This window comes from Schistocerca cancellata, chromosome 4 (assembly GCF_023864275.1).
Source record: "Schistocerca cancellata isolate TAMUIC-IGC-003103 chromosome 4, iqSchCanc2.1, whole genome shotgun sequence".
NCBI lineage: Eukaryota > Metazoa > Arthropoda > Insecta > Orthoptera > Acrididae > Schistocerca > Schistocerca cancellata.
The window spans coordinates 216,976,453-217,001,028 of record NC_064629.1 but is presented as its reverse complement, the minus strand read 5'-3'; the positions used below and the strand labels follow the sequence as shown (position 1 = coordinate 217,001,028).

At 45.2% G+C, this 24,576-nt stretch overlaps 1 protein-coding gene across 1 annotated transcript in view; it reads right to left on the bottom strand.

The window, feature by feature from the left end:
• Window positions 1-24,576, bottom strand: part of LOC126183667 (uncharacterized) — a 313,457-nt gene that overhangs the window by 34,660 nt on the left and 254,221 nt on the right. The window contains exon 10 of the mRNA XM_049925820.1: window positions 8,139-8,357. Within this exon, the coding sequence (XP_049781777.1) occupies window positions 8,139-8,357 (219 nt within the window). The remainder of the gene's footprint in view (window positions 1-8,138; window positions 8,358-24,576) is intronic.

Sequence of the window (24,576 nt, the reverse complement as noted above, 5' to 3'; positions counted from 1 at the left end):
TCCGCATGTCGAAAAAGACAGCGACCAGGTGCTGACGGCAGGCAAAGGCAGTACGGATGGCCAACTCCAGGCTCACCAGATTGTCGGCGGCGGAGCGGCCTTTACGGAACCCACCCTGACATGGAGCCAGAAGGCCCCGAGACTCCAGTACCCAATTCAAGCGCCGGCTCACCATCTGTTCGAGAAGCTTGCAAAGAATGTTGGTGAGGCTAATGGGGCGGCAGCTGTCCACCTCCAAAGGGCTCTTGCCCGGTTTCAAAATGGGGATGACAATGCTTTCCCGCCATTGCGACAGAAGCTCACCCTCGACCCAGAGACGGTTGTAAAGGTCGAGGAGGCGTCGCTTGCAGTCCACTGAAAGGTGTTTCAGCATCTGACAATGGATGCGATCGGGCCCGGGAGCGGTATCAGGGCAAGCGGCAAGGGCACTGTGAAATTCCCACTCACTGAATGGAGCATTGTAGGATTCAGAAGTGTGGGTGCGAAAAGAAAGGCTCCGACGTTCCATCCGCTCTTTAATGGAGCGGAAGGCCTGGGGGTAATTCACAGAAGCGGAACTCATAGCAAAATGCTCTGCTAAGCGGTTTGCAATGATGTCGCAGTCAGTACAAACTGCTCCATTCAGTGAGAGCGCAGGGACGCTGGCAGGGGTCCGATAGGCATAGACGCGTCGAATCTTGGCCCAGACCTGCGATGGAGTGACATGGAGGCCAATGGTGGACACATACCGCTCCCAGCACTCCTTCTTGCCTTGGCGGATAAGGAGGCGGGCCCGCGCATGCAGCCGTTTGAAGGTGATAAGGTGGTCTATGGAGGGATGTCGCTTGTGACACTGGAGCGCCCGCCGGCGATCTTTAATCGCTTCAGCGATCTCAGGCGACCACCAAGGCACAGCCCTCCGCCGAGGGGACCCAGAAGAATGGGGAATGGCAGATTCGGCGGCAGTAACGATGCCGGTGGTGACCGATTGAACCACCGCATCAATGTCATTACTAGAGAGAGGCTCAATAGCGGCAGTGGAGGAAAACAAGTCCCAGTCAGCCTTATTCATAGCCCATCTGCTGGGGCGCCCAGAAGAGTGGCGCCATGGCAGTGACAGAAAGATTGGAAAATGGTCACTACCACACAGGTCATCATGCACACCCCATTGGACAGACGGTAAGAGGCTAGGGCTACAGATCGATAGGTCAATGGCGGAGTATGTGCCATGCGCCACACTGAAGTGTGTGGAGGCACCATCATTTAAGATCAAGAGATCGAGCTGTGCCAATAAATGCTCAATAGTGGCGCCTCGACCTGTTGCCACTGACCCACCCCACAGAGGGTTATGGGCGTTAAAGTCGCCCAGTAACAAGAAAGGTGGTGGCAATTGGGCTATCAGCGCAGCCAGGACATGCTGCGCGACATCACCCTCCGGTGGAAGGTAAAGACTGCAGACAGTAACAGCCTGTGGCGTCCACACCCGAACAGCGACAGCCTCTAAAGCTGTATGTAGAGGGACAGACTCTCTGTGGAGAGAGTTAAGGACATAGATGCAGACACCACCAGACACCTTTTCATAAGCTACCCGGTTTTTATAATAACCCCGATAGCCACGGAGGGTGGGGGTTCGCATTGCTGGAAACCAAGTTTCCTGAAGAGCAATGGAGAAGAAAGGGTGAAGGCTGATAAGTTGGCGGAGCTCAGCTAGATGGAGGAAGAAACCGCTGCAGTTCCACTGGAGGATGGTATTGTCCATGGCGGAGAAAGGCGTGACGGGACTGGGAAGGCAGATTACGCCACTGGGTCACCTGCTGCCTCCGATGGAGCACCCGTGCAAGTGCTATCCATTGCGTCTGAGGGACCGGCGAGAGCGAGGTCCTCAGCGGACGCAAGGATCTCCACCTCATCGTCAGACTCAGAGCTTTTAGGTAGCGGTGGAGTAGGTGCCACCGCAGGTGTCTTGGTCTTACGGGTCTTCAAAGTCGTTTTCTCTCGCTGTTCCTTTGGTTGCCGTTGTTGAGAGGGCTTATAGGAGTCAGTCTCCGGGACCGAAGAGGATCGCGAAGCCCATCGACCAGCGACCTGTGGCTTCTTCAGCCACTGGTTGGTGTCTGCTGTGCCGCTGGTAGGAACCTGGGAAGGGAGTGACCCAAGGGATCCCTTTCGAGCCAGAGAAGCCGAAGAAGACTTGCGCTTCTCCGGCTTAGAAGTGGGGACTGGTGTCCCCAGTGGTTTAGTGGGTGCTGCTCCCGAGGTAGATGGTGTGGGAGCAACAGCGAGAGAAGGGGCCCCCACCATCAAGGGGGCAGGTGAGGCCCTCTGACTCTGAGACCTGACTGTATGTCTTGCAGCTGAAGGAGCTGGAGCAGGAGTGACAGTGGAGGCATAAGATGACATCATGTGCAGGGGATGTAGCCGTTCAAATTTCCACTTAGCCTCAGTGTAGGTCAGTCGGTCCAGGGTTTTATATTCCATGATTTTGCGTTCTTTCTGTAAGATACTGCAGTCCGGCGAGCAAGGGGAATGAGGCTCTCCACAGTTGACACAGACGGCAGGCGGAGCACATGGAGTATCGGGATGAGATGGGCGTCCACAATCTCGACATGTGAGGCTAGAAGTACAGTGAGAGGACGTGACCGAACTTCCAGCACTTAAAGCACCGCATCGGGGGAGGGATATATGGTTTGACGTCACATCGGTAGACCATCACCTTGACCTTCTCTGGTAATGTATCACCTTCGAAGGCCAAGATGAAGGCACCGGTAGCTAACTGATTGTCCCTCGGACTCCGATGAACGCGCCGGACGAAATGTACACCTCGGCGCTCTAAATTGGCGCGCAGCTCGTCATCAGACTGCAAAAGTAGGTCCCGATGGAAAATAATACCCTGGACCATATTTAAACTCTTACGTGGGGTGATGGTAACGTTCACATCCCCCAACTTGTCACAAGCAAGTAACCTGCATGACTGGGCAGAGGATGCCGTTTTTATCAAAACTGACCCAGAGCGCATTTTGGACAAGCCCTCCACCTCTCCAAACTTGTCCTCTAAATGCTCTACAAAGAACTGAGGCTTCACGGATAGAAACGAGTCACCATCAGCTCTGGTACAGACGAGATACCTGGGCAAATACACGTCACTGTCATTCATTGCCTTTCATTCCTCCCATGGTGTGGCCAGGGATGGGAACGATTTGGGGTCATAAACGTTAGCTTTAAAATGAGCCCTCAAACGCTTAGAGACTGCTGGTGGCTGGCCACCAGCGAGAGATGATGTACCACGCTTAGTTGCGGGTCATCCGCCCTGATGCCACCTACTCCGACCAAGGGCCCTCCCCACGGGTGCCACCCAGCCGCAGCAATAGCCACCTGGCAGGATGGCCATTGCCAGGAGTCCTGATGCCCCAGGGAGGTGGGCATCTACTCCTTGGCATAAGCGGGGAGTTAACGGCACAGGCATCAGCAGACCGATCCCTGTGTTGTCAGGGGGCTACAACCAACAGGGTACATGGCGGCCCCACCACAACGGACTGGCTACCATGCTGGATCTTAGGTGCAAAAATGTCCAAGGTCGTCGTCGCACTTAAAAGCAACACTGCAGAGTGCAGCATGGTAATTGCACCCAGGGTCGTATCCTCGCCCAAGAGATGGAAAACGAGCGGGACACCATTGCAACGACGAAAAAGCCGGCTAAAGGTCTCAATGCACGACGGATACAGTGCACCATGTAAGGCGCCCTTCCCCAATTGGCTCGCTCTTCGGAATAATTTAGAAAGATGGAGGTCAAACCTGAGAGGGGACCATCACATAAGGCCGAAACATGTGAGACTCCTTTTAGTCGCCTCTTACGACAGGCAGGAATACCGCGGGCCTATTCTAACCCCCGAACCCGCAGGGGGGAGCTGCATTCGGATGAAAGCCCTATAAAACTGGAGTAGACATGCACTGCCTGCTCTCCAAGACATGTGGCTATGGTGTTTCAAAATTTTCAGTGCCTTCTGAGCCCCTGCCTTCAGGTCCTTTACGTGTGGTAACCACTAGAGTTAACAGTCAAAATTGAGGCCCAAACCCCACACAGTCTTTAAAAGGGGGGCTGATGTTCCACATATACAGTTCAGGTAAATTAATAATATGACAATAAGGATTAAAATCATCAACTAACAAGGAACACTGTAGGAGAGAGACTCGTTTCAACAATGCTAACACAGGTAACTGACTGCCTTTACTGGAAATCATCCTGATTGCTTTCCATACTGTAATAGAAGTAGTGTAACGGTCGAGAGAGTCCAGGAACACTTGCCATGACCTCTTCTTGATGATGCGTCAAGCCTTTGCCCTTGAGAAGTGAAAGGCTGTGGGATTTTCCACCATTGGGCAACACTTGAACCATTGTAGAGCTGCAGGACTTACACGGATTACTGAGCAGCACTGATCAGTCCACCAAGGGACAGGTGGCCTCCTAGGATGACAAGAGGGAGAGCTCCATCCAGTCGGTGAATCCAGAATGGAAAGTGATCACTGGAATCAAGGGCATCAATGACTCTCCACTGAAAAAAGTTGACACGAGCTGGAGAGCAGAAAGCGAGGTCAATGGTGGAGGGTGACGCAGCAGCAGCAGTACACAAACAAGTGGGGGTGCCTGTGCTGAGGATGCACAGCTCACTGATATCATAAGGCACTCCGAAACACAATCCCGAGGGCAAGGAGAGGTTGATCCCTACAAAAGATGATAGGCAATGAATAAATGGTCAGAGAACTTGTTCTATAAGATTTGTGAGATCCTCATAGTCTATCACATGTGGAGGTAAGTACAGTGAGATAACAGTGATTCTCTGACACACATGAATTTCAACTGCAACTGCATGCAGGCCAGTAGCCAGGGGGAGAGCAGAGGAGTAGTGTGCACTATTGAGGGGGCATCAGACACTTTAAAATACATTTCCTATGAACACAAGCACATGGGATGTTCCTGTTCTAAGAGTTTCAGTTCCTCTGTACATGTTCCGAACCACTAATGTTCCACTATAGTACAGGAGCCATTTATCATGGAGGTAGCCCTTTCACGCTGTCATTCTGCTGTGGAGTGGAGCTGTAGTGGCTGGAAGCTTAGTCTTGGAGTGAGGTCAGTGCATCAAGCCAACATCAATGTCCATCATCTCTGAAGATGAATCATGAAAGACATTAGAGAGAGTGACATCAGCACTGTTAGACTGCTTACCTCCCATCTCTGTTTAGCAGTTGAGTCTCTGCCTTTGACTTCAATTATTTATTTATTTATTTTTTGCTTGGGGAGGCTTTGGAGCCACAGCTGCAAAACTGGTAATGGCAGTGGTGGACCAGATTCAACCAGGGAGCTCCATTATGTCAGCACAAAAGCAATGACACATACAGTACTAGTGCTGACACTAGCATTCTCCATTTTTGTAGCAGCATCAGTCTTCTGAACTGGCTATTTACGAACAGAAGCAAAGGATGTAGCAAGCGTGGGGGGCAGAAATGCCTCATACAACTTTTTGGCCTCACCAAATAGGATGTGGTTCATAATTTAAAACTCTTGTATATTCCATTCTTCAAGATATACTCTCCAGTCCCTACTCCCGACAAGATCATCCCTAGAGCAATTCGGACACTTCAAAGGAGATGAACAAGTGACTGCTTCATGAGCAGCCTTACCACAACTGACTTCTTCCCAAAGTGCTGGCATTTGAAACAGCAAATTGGGTTGGGGACATAAGGCCATACACTTAGGTGTAGGTAACATGCCTTGGCATGCTCTGGTAGTTTCCTGATGTTGAAAGTAAGTATAAGTGAGTCTGACTTAACCAGATCACCATCTACCCTTTTCATTATATTTTGGATGTCAACAATGACTTCTCAGGCCTATTCAACTTTAAGTTCATCTTCGGGAATGTCCACCAGATCCCTGCATGTCAAAACATCTTTGCTGTAGTTGAAGGTGACATCAAGCTCAGTCTCAATGGCATATTCCCTGAGGCATTTGGCTTTCTGCAGGTTTGTCACTTGTTCAGAACTTTCGGTTCTGACCAACTGTGTCTCATTTTGCAACCACTTAACAGATTTTAATGTACCTGCAATCCCCTCAATTCTTTCAAATGTAAAAATGTGAGGCATTTTCAAAGCTCCCCTCTTTCCTTTTAACTAATAAGAGCATACTCTGAGTACCAGCATGCATTCTGTTACATTATACACTAGAACTATGAAATATTTCTGAGTCTGGAGGACTGCACAAGCCCTCTTTTTAGGTTGTTAGGTTGAGTGTTATTACCTACCATTAGCCCACCCATTCCACTGGGAGGAGGAGAAGAAATTTCAAGGATTCCACCTCGGTCTCATAAGCAGCTAGGAATGTAAGGAAGAGTCCACTCACACAGAGCCCCTCTTGCGTGAGTAAGCCTTATACAACTGGGCTGTGGCAGTTTATCTACAGGTTGCTCACAAACAACTGTTCTACCTCAACATTCATGCATCTCATCTCAATGATGTGCAGCACACCTTGAGATTGAGGTTCTTTTTAATAGAGATTTTTACCATCCTCATGATCTGGGTGGTCAAGTCAAGATCCCCATTCCCTGTGACACACAATGTTCCACCATGTCACAGAACATTTACAAAAGGAAGCATTGCTTGTTTTTATATTATTAACATAATCAGTACATTAAAAGTGGCAATTAAGTTGATTTGCTTGAAGTCTTATTCTGAGTAGCTGTCTTTACTTGTTCCATTGTTTTATTGAACTCTGGCTTTTTCACTATTCAACTGGGTACAAAATACATTTTGTATTATTCATATCAGTCATACGATTTAAGTTCCTTCAGTTTTTTCGTATTACTTTTCTCACTCACCTAAGTTACCAACTCTATCTCTCAATTCACACATTTTTAAGTTGTATTAAAATGGGAGTTCATCTTAATGTTGACACCAGAGTCCTCAACTGAACCAAAGTGTGACTAGATCAAAAATAAATAAATAAATAAACAAAACCAAGGTCATTATGTCAGAGTAGTACACAAAATTATATGATTTTAGAAAAGGTCTGAGCATTACATTTAACTGGTCCTGACACTGTCTGTATCTTGGCATTTAAATTGAGATCCATACAGTGAACTCAAGATTGCTGTGAGAGATGTGCAAATTACCATTATTCTATTGTAAGACCTATGTTTTTGCTGCCAATGTGTATGCCCATGAGACCATGGGAACAATGGGTCACTCAAAACATACTATCCATTATTCAACAGCAATGTTAATTCTATAATGTCAGCTGTCAGTGTCAAAGTTTCATAAATACAAAAAGAAAGGTCAGAAATCTACTGATGCCTTTATACTTGTATTTTCTTTTCTTAAACCAACTTTTTTTCTTCTTCAGTCTACTTCTGGTGATTTGATCTGGAAACTTCTGATTTCACTGGTGCTTCCTTCCTTCCTTTCCAGTGCCCTTTAACCAGTCAGTGTCAGATTGGGATTGGTAAAGTACCACTCCAGTTTCATGGAGAATACACTATACCTTTATACAGGCTTTCAGTGTGATGCAGTCCCACTCCAGAAGGCATTTTGAAGCTACTGCCGGTGACCTGCCAGGGAGGAATTTGTGTACCTCTTCTATCTGTGCAGGATCAAATGTGACAGTGTTTTTCAAATTCTTTGCGCATAGTGTATCTGAGGTGGGACATGGGAACCAGCCCAGTATTTACATAAGTGGATGTGAAAAACTGCCTAAAAACCACATCCAATTTAGCTGGCACACCGGTCCCAATCATTAACACACAAGGAGGATTTGATCCAGAGCTGATGTACTTAAACATGTCCGGGAAGTGGGTGTTTTCACATGCTTGGCTATCCATGCAGGTATTCACTGATGCTCATAACTTCAAGTTCAACTTTTTATAGCTTTACCACCCATAACAGTTTTAAGGAACTTATGGGCTAAGCTACCTATTGACCATGTAGCAAATGGAGATGGAAAATGTGAAATAGCATGCACATACTATCCCTTCCTCTCTGCCTTATAATTTGGTTACAAAAATTTTGACACTAATGGTACTACACCATACCATATCATCACAAGAACTGATATCCAAACTGACACCCTTTGCAACTACAAAGGGAAATATTATTTTGAATAGCGTTTCACTTACCATGTGACCAGACTTCCGCTGCTTTGATACATATGACATAGACCGCTCAGAAGGGCACCTGAACTTTTCTTCAGAAGAACTAGTTTTTTTATAAAATGATGTGCTGGCTGGATTGTATGAGTTAACTTGTCCATGGGAAGCAATATTTCTATGTGATAGCTCCATATTTTGTCCCTGATGGTGATAAACTTCTTCGTAATGACTTCCATAATGATCATACTGAAATGAAGACAAAATGTCTCAACATGAAAACAAAAAGGGTTTCCACTGCAAGAAGCACAATTTTCATACACAAAAATCATCAATAGAATTGTTTTTCAATTTGACTATCTTACTCGATAAAAATTAGTTACATGAATAATTTGATATGACTGTTTGAATGTACATGATAAAAAAAGTATGAAATTTAGGAATGGTTTTACTGTCAAAAAGTAGCACGAAAGAAGGTCTCTCTATAATGAATATATGATTTGCTAATGAAACAATGGAAGTACATTAATTTGCATTTGTACACAGAACTACTGCAAGATTAACATGATGCTCGCATAAGGCACACAACATATTTTAGAGAACACTTCAATACATCACTGTTGCCTGCCTTTCCCCTTTATCCAGCATCAGGGCAGGTTGGGATATTTATGGTACTTTCATCATCATCACCACCATCACCACCACCACTTCTTCTTCTTCTTCTTTCTTCTATAACTGTTTAGTTACAGTCCAGACTACTACTCCTTAACTGGTCTAGATCGAATCAATCCATTTTGCTCTGGGTCTCCCTCTTGCCCTCAAACTTGGCCTCCACCATTCATTTTAGTATTCTTACATCTTCCATTCTCTTTACATGCCCAAACCATTTTCACCTACTCTTCTCAATTTCATCATTCAACCTTTCTAGTCCAAGTTCTTTCTTAGCATCTTCATTTTTCAGACTGCCTATCCTAGTTTTCCATAACATACACCTTAGAGATTTCAGTTCACTGACTTGGATTCTACTCTACTTTTCTCTTGGTCCAAGTCTGTGATCCAGTCACCAATATGGATGTAAGCTATGTTTTTTATAGCACTTCCTTAGACTTCACTGGCATCTCCCTTCCCCAGACTCCAGCCTTGCATTTTGCATTACCTCACTTTTTAAATATTTCAAGTTGCCCACAACTTCAGTAGTGATGAAGCGGTGCAAGCAGAGATCAGGCTGTGGGTCTATCAACCAGGTCAAACATTCTACAACAATGGTGTCAACAAACTGGTTTCTCATTGGAAGAAATGTGTTCATCACCAGGGTGACTATGTTGAGGAATAAATATGTACTTATGAAGAATAAAGATGTAGAATGTGAAAGGTAGGAAGATTAGGCTTCACATCCCATCGACATTGAGGTCATTAGAGATGGCGCACAAGCATTGAACTGTCATCCTCTCAAATGTGAGTCCCGTGTACTAACCACTGAGCCACCTCGCTTGGTATGTAGAATAAGAATAAAATTTGTTACTTACAGGGTTTCCACCTAAAAAATTTGCAGGCATTACTTTTCAGCATGTGCTTGTACATTCGTACTGTTGGTTCCCCAAAAGAAAATTTAAATAGCAAACACTTCACCTCTTCCTCTATGAGCTTCTTTTGCCTCTTTCATTATTTCATCAGTCACCATTATGAATAATGGTGGCACCACACTCCCTCACCTCAACCCCATAACATTCTCAATTTTCTTCCAACTTGAATCTTGACCAGCTGAAGCTTTTGTTGTACACTGCTTCAACAATTTCAATTATTTGTTTTGCAACTTCATTTTCCTCCAAGGTTTCCCCTACTGTTTCTGAGGGGACACTATCATATAAGTCAAGATCTGTCATTACCAGATCTTTCACATAATACTGATGCCTTTCCATACTAAAGATTGAGTCCATTGTTGATCTACCATGTCAAAATCAATACTACTCCTCTTCTAATGGACCATCCACTTTTCCCTGAATCATCCTTCCAGTAACCTCTCCATCATTTTCGGTATTTGTGGTATGAATGTGAGCCCTCGATAGTTATCATGTACTTTTCTGCCTCTCTTCTTGAACACTTGAATTATTATTCCCTTTCTCTATTCTTGAGGCACATATTTTTGAGCCCATATGCATCTTAGCAATTATATAACCATTGTAGTCCAGTGGGTCCAGCTGCCTTTATCATCTTCACACTTATTTCACCTATCCCAGCTGCCTTCCCTGTTTTCATTCTTTGAACTGCTGGTTCCACCCATTTCTAACATTGTAATATCCCTCTCCTTACAGCTCGAGGTTCCCCTGCCATATTTCTATTCCCTTTTCACTTTTTTCACAATTAGTAGTTTCTCAAAGGACTCTTTCCATCTTATCCTTATGTCCTCTGGTTGCTCTCCATCCTCTTACTGGAGCAAAAAATCCCAAACACTGAATGTGGAAGAGAATTGTAGTAAGTTCAAATTTGCATTTGTAAGCTGTGAAGAAAATAACTTTGGCACACTTTTATAGCCATTAATGTCCTTTTCCAGCTCTCAGGTGAATTCAAACTATTCCTCTTCTCTTCCACTACCACTTTCTTACATTTATTTTTTGATTTCCTGGTATTCCCTTTTACTTTCTTCCTTTCTCTCTCTGTTCTAGTCATGCCATGATTTCCACTCTTCTTTAACTGTTTCCTTCACCTATTCATTCCAGAATAGTGTGTCCTTGTTCTACACACTTCCAGACATTTTGCCAAAGGTATTTTCTTCAGAGCTTACAAATGCAAATTTGAACTTACTACAGTTCTCTTCCACATTCAGTGTTTGGGATTTTATGCTTCAGTAACTCTCTGAAATTTTCCTCTCACTTCCTGTCTTTTAGTCTCCACACTTTTACTTTATTCTCCCTTTCTGTTTTCACTCCTTCCATTTTACCCATTCTTATCTTTGCCAACATTACTCAATGATCCCCATGAAAATCATTTCCTGGGAGCAACGTTACATCCATTAACTCCTGACGTCCACGGTGAGGTCTATCTTTGCAACCACGACACCATGCAGCGTGGTACAGATGGGCCCAACAACATGCTGAATGGACCGTTCACGATTGGCATCACGTTCTCTTCATCAATGAGTGTTGCATATGCCTTCAACCAGACAATCGTCGGAATGGTGTTTTGGAGGCAACCTGGTCAAGCTGAACACCTTATACACACTGTCCAGCGAGTGCAGCAAGGTGGAGGTTCCCGCTGTTTTCGGTTGGCATTATGTGGGGCCGACATATGCCGGTGATGGTCATGGAAGGCGCCGTAAAGGCTGTACAATATGTGAATGTCATCCTCCGACTGTAAGTGCAACCATATCGGCAGCATAAAGGCGAGGCATTCGTCTTCATGGGCGACAATTTGCGCCCCCATCGTGCACATCTTTTGAATGACTCCCTTCAGGTTAACAATATCGCTCAACTAGAGTGCCAGCACGTTCCCCAGACATGAACCCTATCGAACATGCTGGGATAGATTGAAAAGGGCTGTTTATGGATGATGTGAACCCCCCAACCACTCTGAGGGATCAATGCTGAATCACTGTCGAGGAGTGGGACAATCTGGACCAACACTGCCTTCATGAACTTGTGGATAGTATGCTATGATGAATACAGGCATGCATCAATGCAAGAGGACGTACTACTGGGTATTAGAGGTACCGGTGTGTACAGCAATCTCAACCACCACCTCTGAAGATCTTGCTGTATGGTGGTACAACATGCAATGTGTGGTTTTCATGAGTAATAAAAAGGATGGAAATGATGTTTATGTTGATCTCTATTCCAATTTTCTGTACAGGTTCCGGAATGCTTGGAACTGAGGTGATGCAAAACTTTTTTTGATGTGTATACGTTGGGAGAATATCAGCTAATGCCACGAACTTATAAAAGGATGCTTGGTGCTCTGCTGAGATGCAATTATGACCCTTGAAATATTGAAAAGTGGTTTCCGCTATAAGATCAGAAAAACTGTGAAACAGAAAGGTATCAAGCAAATTAACATAACACATTCGACATTAGAGGATAAAATTAATAACACAAGCCTGGAATGATTGAAAGGCCTTCTATCATAAGCATCATTGATGAGAACATATTTGTCTGTGGCATTTTAAGGGCTGCGCACTGGTACTTTCCTTTACTATGCTGTGTAAGGTACATAGTGGAAGGATATCTCAATGAACGTGGATGAAGAGAAAAATGCTTTTCTTTTAACATACCAGCAACAGAGTGGTTGCATTCATTCCTACAGCATCACTGATATATTAAGTATCTGGCTACCTGAGAACATTAAACAAAAACATGCAGAAATGAGTTATGAGATAGTGAAATCATTTTTCCAGAATGCTGATGAAAAAATGGAAAACTTCCACCTTCAAAAATGTAATCAATTATGACCTACCAATCTGTGCAAAGATCCTTGGAGGAAGTATGTGACAGTTACAAGGGGAACAGAACCTCCTGAAAGAATCTTAGACTCTTCTAAAAGTAGTGTTTCAGTAATGATGGCTGCCACTGGGGATGGGAAACTAATGCCTCCATATTTTCTCTACAAATCGGAGCATTTATGGGACACCTGGCAAGGTGGAGGTCCCAAGGAAATCTCCTATAACTGCAAAACAGTGGATGGTTTGATCTACCTACATTTGAAGACTAGTTTATTACTACTGTGCTGCCTTACCTGAAATCAATTGAGGAGAAAGCAAGTTATAATAAGAGACAATCTTTCAAGTTCATTTCGCTGAGAGTAATTGACGACTGTGAGAATAACAAAATATCTTTCATTCTATTGCTGCCAAACAGTGCTCATCTCTTACAGCCATTAGATGAAAGTTTCTTCAGACCTCAGAAAGCTGAATGGTGGGCAGTGCTCACCCTATGGAAGAAAAGTTCTCATGGGCCAGTATCAAAAGATGCATTTCCCCCACTTTTTGCAGAAAATGTTCAAAAATATCAGTAACTGACAAAGATAATATAAAAAGTGCATTCTGCACAGTGGGATTAATTCCAAAGGAGTTCAAAGAAGACCCTAAAGGAGTCTTCAGAAAATTGCCTGATGGAGAAAATTTTCAAAACAATTTTATTGAAGCCTGCTTTTTGAGCTTTGAAAAGATGCTTCAGAGAATGTTCACAATATGGACCAAAAAATAAAGCAAGTGCCCAATGAAAGCAAAAATTAGATGTTGCTCCAGGAAAATCCATTTTAGGCATTGATATGAGACAGAGATAATGCTGAATCAGTGAATGAATTGCCTGTGAATAATGAGTAATGTCCACAAGTGAAGAAAGGAGCAGAACAGATGAAACAGTTGCAGAAGTGGAGGCTTTTTGTTCTTGTTGATTACCTACATGATAGAAAGGAAACAGCTAAATAGGCAGATTGTCAGAATCTTAATAGAAGTGGGTGCCAAAGAAGAGGAAGTCAGATTTCTGCATTGGTATCAAAGCAGCCAATTTGTGTTTCTTTTTCCTCAGATTCCAGATGATGATACAGCAGACAAATACCAAATGGTAAGTATTTTGCTGACTCCTACAGCAGAAAAGTGGAAATTTTTATTCACCGAAAGCATATTTTAGATTTATGATTTACGGTATGCGTAGACTGTCATTATTAATCAAATATTTTCTAAATATGTGACTCAAAGTTTTTCTAAAGATGTGTCAATTGTTGTTTGAATATGTGTTAAATGAAATATTTTGTAACCATGTGTAAAATATTTTCTAAACATGTAGGCTAAAAATAATTTCTTAGCATGGGTATGATTTGAAATCAAATTAGCTTCACCATGCTGCTGCAGTGAATAAAAATTAAGATGTGATTGATAGATGCATGTCATCCGCTAAAACATCTGACAAAGTAGATGCCAAACATAGATGTGAACGTAAACAGTTAAAAAGTGGGCACTGGATCAGAGTCAAGGGCTGAGAGCAGTATGCACAGAATGGGGCACAGTTGCCACTTAATAAATGGCAGTGACTAAAATGACAGTGTCCTATACATACCTGGGTTAGAATGAGGAGTCAAGAGGAAGTCGACCATACTATTGGGAGAGGTTTAATATCCTTGAGTTTGTTCTCCAGGAGAGAAGACCATTGTGCACTCCAAAGTGTACAAAGGCACACCAAACACTACAAGATGTAGACGAAGACACTGTTCCCAAGCCACGTGTGAAGAGCGAAAAACTTGCTGCAATACACCAGGCAAGCGTCCTTAGGAAGTGAATGGAGTCTGAAATGAACACATACCTCAGCACGAAGCCACAGTGGAGAAGAGCTTGCATCCATGAGGAATGCGGCAAGCAGCATAACGCAAAGCTGTCGCAGCAGCAAATGAAAGTGAACTCCGGGAGGCAACAGAGAAGATGGGTGCAGCTCATTCTGGTGGTCAAGGTAGTAGTCAAAAAGGGAACATAGGATGGATGACTGGGCTCTGAAGACAGATGGCTCATGTAAAGACTGAGGAGAACATCCTACCAGTAGGGCAACGGTACATCAATAGCCTGAGCATAAAGACTCTCACCGGAACTAGTATAGAAGGCACCAGTGGCTAAATGTACCCTGCAATGGTGGGAAGTGTTAAGATGATGTAAAATAGATGGACACGTGGATCAATATGCGATACATCCATAATCCAGTTTCAAATGGGCAAGGGATCAGTATAAATGGAGGAGGATGGTCCAATCTGCTCCCCACGAGGTACTGCATAAAACACGGAGAACACTGAGGGAGCTTGTACGACGTGCTGCCATGTAAGAGGTGTGAGAAGACCAACAGAGTTATCTATCAAACACGAGTTCCAAGAATTTTATTGTGTCAACGAATGGAAGAAGGAATGGGCCGAGATGTAGGGACGAGGGAGGAAACTCCTGACACCACCAGAAGTTCATACAGCCAGTCTTGTCACAGAAAAAGCAGAAGCCATTGTTGATTCTCCATGAGTAAAGACGATCAAGACATCAGTGAAGATGCCACTCAGGTACACACATTTGTTGAGAGCTGCAAGTGACTGCAAAGTCACCAACAAAAAGAGAACCTGAGATACATGGCGGGAGACAATACATAACAGGGTTAATGGCTATGGCAAATAAAACGATGCTGAGCACAGAACCCTGAGACACACCATTCTTCTGAATAAAAGTGTCTGACAGAGCTGAACCCACATGTACCTTAAAAACATGGTGTTTTAAAAATTCCCAGATAAAAAGGGGCAGCCGACCCTGGAAACAGCACTCTTACATAATATAGTGGATATCTGTCCTAAAAGAGATGTCGTATATCTCCTCCAAATCAAAAATCATGGCTGCAGTTTGGCACTTCCTCAAAAGAATTGTTCACAATATGAGTTGACAAGGTGACAAGATGATCAACTGCAGAGCGGTGCCTGCAGAATCCACATTGGGCATTAATGAAGAGATTTCGAGACTCGAGCCACCACACCAGCCAACCATTAACCATACATTTTATCGCCTGACAGATGCTACTGGTGAGGAAAATTGGGTGATAGCTGGAAGAAAGGTGTTTGTTCTCACCAGGCTTAGGTATGGTAATGACAATGGTCTTACACCAGCAACTGGAAAAATGTGCCATCTGTCCAAATGTATGGAAGAGACAGCATAGGCCCTCTAAACATAGGTGTTGCAACATCAGTATGTGAACGCTGTCCAGTCCTGGAGCAGATGACCAGAACGAAGAGAGTGCATGTTTAAGCTCCCTCATAGTAAAAGCAGTATTGAAGCATTCACAATTCTGGAAGGAGAAAGATATTGTCCTTGCCTCCACCACCAGTTCAGAGGGAGGAAGGCAGGATGGTAGTGGATGGAACTCAAAATATCTGCAAACTATCAGCCCAAGGTGTTGGAGATATCAAGAAGATCTACAATGACTTTGTTCACTATGATCAGACTGGAACTGGAGAGTAAACTGCGGTTCCTGAAAGCTGACGGAGATTACCTCAAACAACAGAAAAGGGAGTAAAACTGTTAAAAGGGCTTTGAAAAGAAAGCCAAAAAGCTTTTTTGCTGTCCCTGAAAATGCAGAGACACTGTGCATGTAGCTGTTTATAATGGGTACAGTTCGCCATCATGGGATCATGCTTAAAAATGTGGTGAGCTAGTCTCAGTGTTCAGCTTGCATCATTGCATGCCTAAGTCCACCCGGGGCAGGAGTATGTTGTGGTGAGGAACAAATGCGAGGTATGGAACAATCTGCAGCAGTAAGGATAGCGTCTGTAAAATATTCTGCCTGGTCATCAATGCAGGGGATATGGTGTTCATTGAAAGTGGCCAGTGAGGAGTAGAGCCGCCAGTTGGCTTTGGGAAGCTGCCAGTTGGTCAGATGCACAGATGGCATAGGCATTAGCAAAGTGTGTGTTGGAGAGAATGAACCACTCGAGATGATGAGCAAGCTGAGCAGTACAGGTCAATAGGTGCAAGTGGAAAAAGGAGTCTGTGGAATCAGAAGAAATGTGGGTGTACTTATGTTCAAACAGATTAGATTGAGCTGGTTGAAGATATCTCTGCATCTCAGATAGGGGCATGAAGAGCCCCAAAGGAGATAATGGGTGCTGAAGTTACCAAACAGCAGAAAGGGAGAAGGGAGTTAAACAATAAGCGGAAGACAGAGGCGAGTAGATATAGCAAAGAGAGAAGGTGAAACCAGGAAGGGAAAGACAGACAGCAGCAGCTTGAAGCTGGGTGTGCAAGGAAATGGTGTGACTATAGACGTCATCTTGAATGAGCAACATGACTCTCCCATGAGCCGGAGTCCCTGCCTCATGGGGAAGGTCAAAACGGATGGAAGTGAAACAAATGAGGTGAAAGCAATTGTGAGGGCATAATTTTGTTTCCTGGAGGCAGAAAACAACTGGACAGTATGATCGCAAGAGGAGTTGTAATTCATCCCTATTGGATATGATGCCGGAAATGTTCCATTGGAGAATAACCATATCCGATGATAGACAGGAGATAAGCCAAATAATGGGGCAGCCACCATGGTGGCTGCTAGGTGCCAGAATTCAAAGGTACACAATGACCAGGTGCAAAGGCTGAAGGGTCCTGGTCCATTAGTTTGACAGAGGTGTCGGTATTTGTCACTGGCTGTCCAGCAAACTGGCTGTTGGTGGTGCTTCCCAGTGAGGTCAGATGGTGGAGGGTATGACATCGCGATACTGTTGAAGAAGAACACTGAGGTGGAGAAGGGGAAGAGTGTTTGCCTTCATCTGACTGCTTAAAACCTCGGCATTTATCAGGTGTACACCCAGACACTGGCTGGCTATATGTGAGCAGAAAGTCATCATGGGAGTACTCCTTTCTGGACTTTTGTGCTCCTGTTTGTGAAGCAGGTGATTTCACTGACACATGTGAAGGTTTGTCAGTATGGTATGCACCTGTAGCAGGTGAAGATGAGGGTGTGACCTTAGGGTGCTGGACAATTTCACAAACATGGCACCAAACTGGAAGTTTAAGTCTATGTAGCCATGTCCTTTGTCAGTCAGGGTGTAGTGAGAACTGTACTGTAACTGCCACTTGGTGGTGTACAAGGTTTGCGGCTAGCTAACATTTTCTCAGCAATGTGAGTAGGGAAATTCTCTATCACCCAGATCTCCTGAACAGCTCTGTCACTGGGGAAGATTGGAAAGTCACGGGAGGATGCAACATGATCACCCTTGTATTTGATACAGTGAAGGGAAGGAGGTGGACACTCACCCTCATGAGCATCCATGCCACTGGTTATGCATTTGGCTGAATTTTCACAAGATTCACAGGTGTGGCTGTAGTGCTGTGGCTGTAATGCGTGGGATTCAGAATATATGGTCCAACAGTAATAGATTCGTAGTCAGTTTTAATTTTTGATGGTAGTACCACACAGTCAAATGTGAAGAATATAGAGAGTAGCTTGGCACTAATTCTTTATCAACACTTTTCATGATGTGGTGAACTGCAGTCACTCCCTGGTCAGTGAGAGAGCCTGTTATTTCAGCCTCCATCAGGCCATCAAGCAGCCAAGTGTATGTGACACCACGTGAGGAATTCAGAGTGCAGTGGGCCTCTACTTTAATAGGACGGCTGTAGCGAAGACTTGCATTAAGCAGTTTCTGTGCTTGTAAAGCATTATCCATCTCCAAAAGCAAGGTCCCATTATGCAACCAAGAACAGGGCTTCACAGGACTGGCAATGGCATCTACAACTTTCTGAATAACAAATGGATCAACTGTCATTCAATTGTGACCATCTTCCATGCATAACATTATGAGGTTGGTTGATTTAGAAGAGGGGTTGGGGGGGGGGGGGGACCAAACTACGAGGTCATCGGTCCCTTGTTCCTAATAAAACAATGCCACAAGTGTGAGAATAAAACAGACAAGACATATAACACAAAATAGAAAGAAAGGAAAAACCACAAAGGCAATGAACACTAAAAGGAATAAAAGAGGACAATAAAACAACACAGAGACACTAGAAACAGAAGAGAGTAAAACAAGAAAGCAGATTACAGTGGCAGGCCGACCATGAGAATAAAAAGGAAAAGCCAGTAACCCTGCAACACATTAAAACCTCCTCCCTAAAAGAACTAGGGTGGAGGACACAGAGGGACAAAGGACATGCGCTAAACCTTGGATCAAATGAAAAAACTCACTCTCATGAATAAAATGTAAAATTAAATCAGCCAATGAGGCATTGTCAGATAAAATGAGTGTCAGCGAGCTGGAACCCAAGATTTCATCGCTGGACAGTCAAAGTGGGACAGTGCACCAGAATATGGGCCACTGTCAATCGGGCACCACACCGACACTAAGGTGGGTTTTCATGGCACAAGAGGTAACCGTGGGTCACCCAAACATGGCCAATGCCAGGACAGTACACAACAACTGATTACGTACGAGAGGCCCGCATGGAAGACTTCCACACATTCATAGTCTCCTTAATGACACACAGTTTGTTGTGCATACTGTAATGACATTCACTCTCCCAAAGCTGAAAAACCCTGTGGCATAAGTCAGAACGCAGGTCAGGTTCAGAGATGCCCCTCTCCAGAAGTGGTTTCCGCGTAGCATGTTGGCCAGCCTGTCGGCAAGTTCGTTGCCTGGGATGCCAACGTGTCCCGGGGTCCACACAAACACCACTGAATGACGAGACTGGTCCAGGGCAAAGATGGACTCCTGGATGTACGCTACCAAAGGATGGCAAGGGTAGCACTGATCGATAGCTTGTAGGCTGCTCAAGGAGTCAGTACACAGAAGAAACGATTCCTCGGGGCATGAACGGATATACTGTAGTGCACGAGATATGGCAACAAGCTCTGCAGTGAATACACTGCAGCCATCGGGCAAGGAATGCTAGTCAATATGGCCTCTGTGGACAAAGGCAAAGCCAACATTACCATCAGCCATCGAGCTGGCGGTGTAAACCACTTCAGAGCCCCAGAACACTTCAAGAATCGAGAGGAAGTAATAGCGAAGAGCCGCAGGGTTAACTGAGTCCTTAGGGTCATGCGAAAGGTCCAGGCGAAGCTTCGGCTTGCAGTTACACCACAGAGGTGTACATGATTGGACCTCGAGGAGAGGTGGTGAAGGGAAGGACTCCAGTTCAGACAGCAGTGATCGCATGCGAACCACAATCATTAGCCCTGACCTGGGCCACCTATGCGGGAGGTGAACTGTCATGGTTGGGAAAAGACGACAGTAATTAGGATGTTCAGGAGAGCTATGAATGTGTGCAGCGTGACTGGCGAGCAGTTGTGCACGTCTTTTCTTCAATGGAGGGACTCCACCCTCCACCAGTACGCTTGTCACTAGACTCATCCTAAAAGCTCCTGTCGCATGTCAAACTCAGCAATGGTGAAATGGTTTGAGCAAATGCAATGCTGAGGGCACCATCGAACCACAAAACACACTCCCATAGTCAAGGTGGGATCGAACAAGGGCTCTGTAGACCCGCAGCAGCATGGACTGATCTGCAGTTGGTGTTGCTCAGGCGGCGGAGGACATTGAGGTGATGCCAACATCACGAAGATGAGGAAACCAAGTCAAATGAGCGTCGAAAACCAGACCTAAGAATCGATATGTCTCCACTACAGTGAGTGGATGATCATTAAGGTAAAGTGCTAGTTCCGGATGTACGGTACGATGCTGACGGAAATGCATGACAAGTCATCATGGCGGAAAACTGGAAGCCATGTGCTAGAGCCCATGACTGCACCTTTTGGATGGCTCCCTGTAGATGATGCAGAGCAACACCAGTACTGGAACAGCAGTGTGAAATGCAGAAGTCGTCTGCATACAGAGAAGGTGACACTGAGGGCTCTATAGCTGCTGCTAGATCGTTAATGGCCACTAAAAATAGAGAGACACTCAATAGAAAGCCCTGCGGGATTCCATTCTCCTGGATATGGATGGAACTATGAGAGGCATTAACTTGGACATGGAAAGTACGAAGCGACAGGGAGTTTTGGATAACAATCAGGAGTGGGCCCCGGAGACCCTGCTCATACAATGTGGCAAGGATAAGATGCACCCGGGTTGTGTCGTATGCTTTATGTAAGTCAAAAAAGACAGCAACCAGGTGTTGGTGTCTGGAAAAGGCTGTTCAGATGGCAGATTTGAGGTAAACAAGATTATCAGTGGTAGAGCGACCATGGCTGAAGCCGTCCTGACATGGAGCCAGTAGGCCACGTGACTCCAGGACCCAACCCAACTGCCGAAACACCATACGTTCCAACAGCTTACAAAGAACATTGGTGAGGCTGGTGGGCCAATAGCATCATGTGGGTTTTTACTAGGTTTGAGCACTGGAATGATGGTGCTCTCCCGCCACTGCAATGGAAAGACACCATCACACCAGATCAGACTGAAGATGACGAGGATACGTTGCTTGTAGTCAGATGATAGATGTTTAATCATTTGGCTGTGGATCTGATTCAGGCCCAGGAGATACGTTGGGGCAATGTGCAAGGGAACTGAGGAGCACCAACTCTGCAAATGGGGTGTTATAAGATTCACTGTGGCGTGTAGTGAATCAGAGGACTTTCCCTTCCAGTCGCCGTTTGAGAGTGCAAAAGGCTGGGGGTAATTCTCTGACACAGAGGCTCTAGCATAGTGCTCAGCAAAGTGCTCGGCAATCGTGTTTGTGTCGGCAGATAACACGCCATTTATGGTAACATCGGGAACACCTGTTGGGTCTGGTACCAGAAAAGACGTTTGATCTTTGCCCAGACTTGGGAAGGTGACTATGGCACCCAGTGGTCGAGACGTATGTCTCCCAACACTCCTGCTTCCATCGTTTGATAAGTTCATGAACTTGGGCATGGAGCCGTTTAAAGGCTACGAGGTACTCCAGGGAAGGGTGCCGCTTATATTGCTCTAGAACTCGGCGATGCTCCTTAATTGCTCCAGCGACTTCCGGTGACCACCAAGGGACTGCCTTACGCCTCGGGCAGCCTAAAGAGCGAGGGATTGCATTTTCTGCCACAGAAACAATTGTTGTAGTCACCTGCTCAACCATCAAATTGATGTTACCATGTCGGGGAGATTCAACGCTGACAGCAGAGGTGAAAGTTTCCCAGTCTGCCTTGTTTAAAGCCCATCTGGGCAGGCATCTGTGGGCCTGATGCTGGGGCAGTGACAGGAAGATGGGGAAGTGGTCACTACCACACAGGTCGTCATGTGCTCTCCAGTGGATAGATGGGAGAAGTCCTGGCCTGCAAATTGATAAATCAATAGCCGAGTAACTACCATGAGCCACACTGAAATGTGTGGCACACCCAGTATTTAAGAGGCAGAGGTCAAACTGAGACAGCCGGCCGCTGGTGGCCGAGCGGTTCTAGGCGCTTCAGTCTGGAACCGCGTGACTGCTATGGTCACAGGTTCGAATCCTGCCTCGGGCATGGATGTGTGTGATGTCCTTAGGTTAGTTAGGTTTAAGTAGTTCTAAGTTCTAGGGGACTGATGGCCTGAGATGTTAAGTCCCATAGTGCTCAGAGACACTTGAACCATCAAACTGAGACAGTAAAGTTTCGACATCTCTGCCTTGGCCAGTAAGCACGGTGCCACCCCACAAGGCGTTACGGGTGCTAAAATCTCCCAAAAGTAGGAAAGGTTTAGGGAGTTGATGAATCAGTGCAGCTAATACGTTCAGGGGTACTGCCCCATCTGGAGGAAGATATACATTGCAGACAGTTATTTCCTGCATCATCGTTATTCTGACAGCCACAGCTTCAAGAGGGGTTTGAATGGGAACATGTTCACTACATACTGAGTTCAGGACATAAACGCAAACTCCACCTGACACTCGATTACAGTCGCTACGGTTTCTGTAATGTCCCTTACAGCCATGGAGGGCAGGGGTCCGCGTTGCTGGGAACTAGGTTTCCTGGAGGCCAATGAGGATAGCAGGTGTAATGCTAAACAGCTGCTGTAGCTCAGCCAGGCAGTGGAAAAAAATCGCCACAATTCCACTGGAGGACGACAACATCATGAGACTGGGAAGGCATGGAACATTCAATGAGGCAGTTTCTGCCTCAGAGTCATCTGCTGCCACTGACTTATTGCCTGAGCAGTCTTTATTGATTGTGTCTGAGGGTCTGATGAGATCTAGGTCCTCAGCAGATGCCAGAATCTAGACCTCATCCTCAGACGTAGAGCTTGCAGGTAGCGGTGGTGTGGGTGCCACCACAATTTCCTTGGTCTTGGGGGTCTTCTTTTTGGATTTTGCTCGCTGCTCCTTGGGTTTCCTGGCTGGAAGGACTTCACTGGGTCAGTCTCAGGGACTGAGGATGAGCATGAAGCCCTACGACCAGCTGCTTTTGAGCTCTTCAGCCACTGGCGGGTGTCAGGTTTCCCACTAGCAGAAACCTGGGAAGGGAGTGACCCAAGGGACCCCTTCCTAGTGAGAGAAGCTGAAGAAGACAAGAAGACTTACACTTCTCTGGATTAAAAAAGGGGACGGACATTGGGGGGTGCTGCTCCCAAAGTAGGTGGTGCGGGAGCAACAGGGCGGGAAATGCGCCCCACCATCAAGGGGGCAGGTGTAGTCTTCTGGCTCTGAGAGGTGACTGGGGTTGGTGGAGCTGATGGTTCCAGAACTGTTGTAGCGGCAGTGTAAAACGATGTCATACGTACAGGATGCAGGCATTCAAATTTTCTCTTAGCCTCAGTGTAGGTCAGTGGAAAGCACTTGGTTGGAGACAGAGGAAACGTGGTGAACACAAGATACTGACACAAACTGTCAGCAATCCGTGAAGCAACCGCAATTCAAGACAGAAGATGGGGTGCTGTATAGGAAGTCTCATGATTTAATTTTAGCCAGACAAAGTAGCCAGCTATCTACAGAACACAGAGTTTCACAAAATTACTGTTGGATGACACGCAAACATGAAGTTGACCATTATGTCAAAAACTGTATTCTGTATGTGCAAAGAGGAAAACTCAGTGACCAAAAGACTGCATCAAAAAGATTACCAGAAGCAGATGAACCATTTCAAATGACTGGCATGGACATACTCTGATCATTTTCTCAAATACCAACAGAAAACTTATGTGCTGATGGAACAAGGAAATAATTATCTGTCAGATTTGATAAAGCGTTTGTGTTGATTTTATGCATTAAGGAACTTAGAACTTGGCATTACACCCACAAACAAATGCTCAAACTGAAAGAGTCCACCAAACAACACTAAATCTGCTGAGTTACTACATTAACCATCACTGTACTGAATGGGACACCCTATTCCACTATGTAACAGTGACATAACTCAAAAGTCCATGACAGTACAGGCTTATTCCTGTATGTCGTGATTTTTGGTAAAAAGATGCTCTCTCTTTTTGAGCTATGTACATCTCCTCTATGGAAAGATATAACATGAGTTCAAAATTTCCCATAAAGTTGAAAATTATTTTTCACCACGTTAAAAAGATAAACACTAAAGCTTTGGAACAACAGGAAGGTACTGGCCATAATAAAGCAACATTACGAAAGTATCATGTGGACAATAAGCAATGTTGTATGTCCTGGAGGGAAAGACTAAAATGTGTTAGGCATTACCACGGACACTATCAGGCGTCGCCTGTTAATGTTAAATTACAACTCCCAACATACTCCACAGTGGAGTACGTAGCCACGTTCACTCATTTAAAGGAACCCTGAAGGCATTGCCTCCATTTCTGGCAGCACCTACAGAAAGAGGGTGGAGCATGCCTGGAAAAAAGGAAAAGAAGGGTAAAATCGGGTAAGAGAAACAGGGCACTACAACATTTATTCCGACACATCACTACACATTTATGTTGCGACTGGGAATGTCAAGCAAACAGGAGTGTTTCCTCTTACATTAGGGCACAGTCCAGTCCCAAGCCAGGACAAGAGGTAACAGTTCCAGCACCAGGCATCGAAAGCATCATTGTGGTAAGTCTGATGTGCTTTTTGCAGGATGGC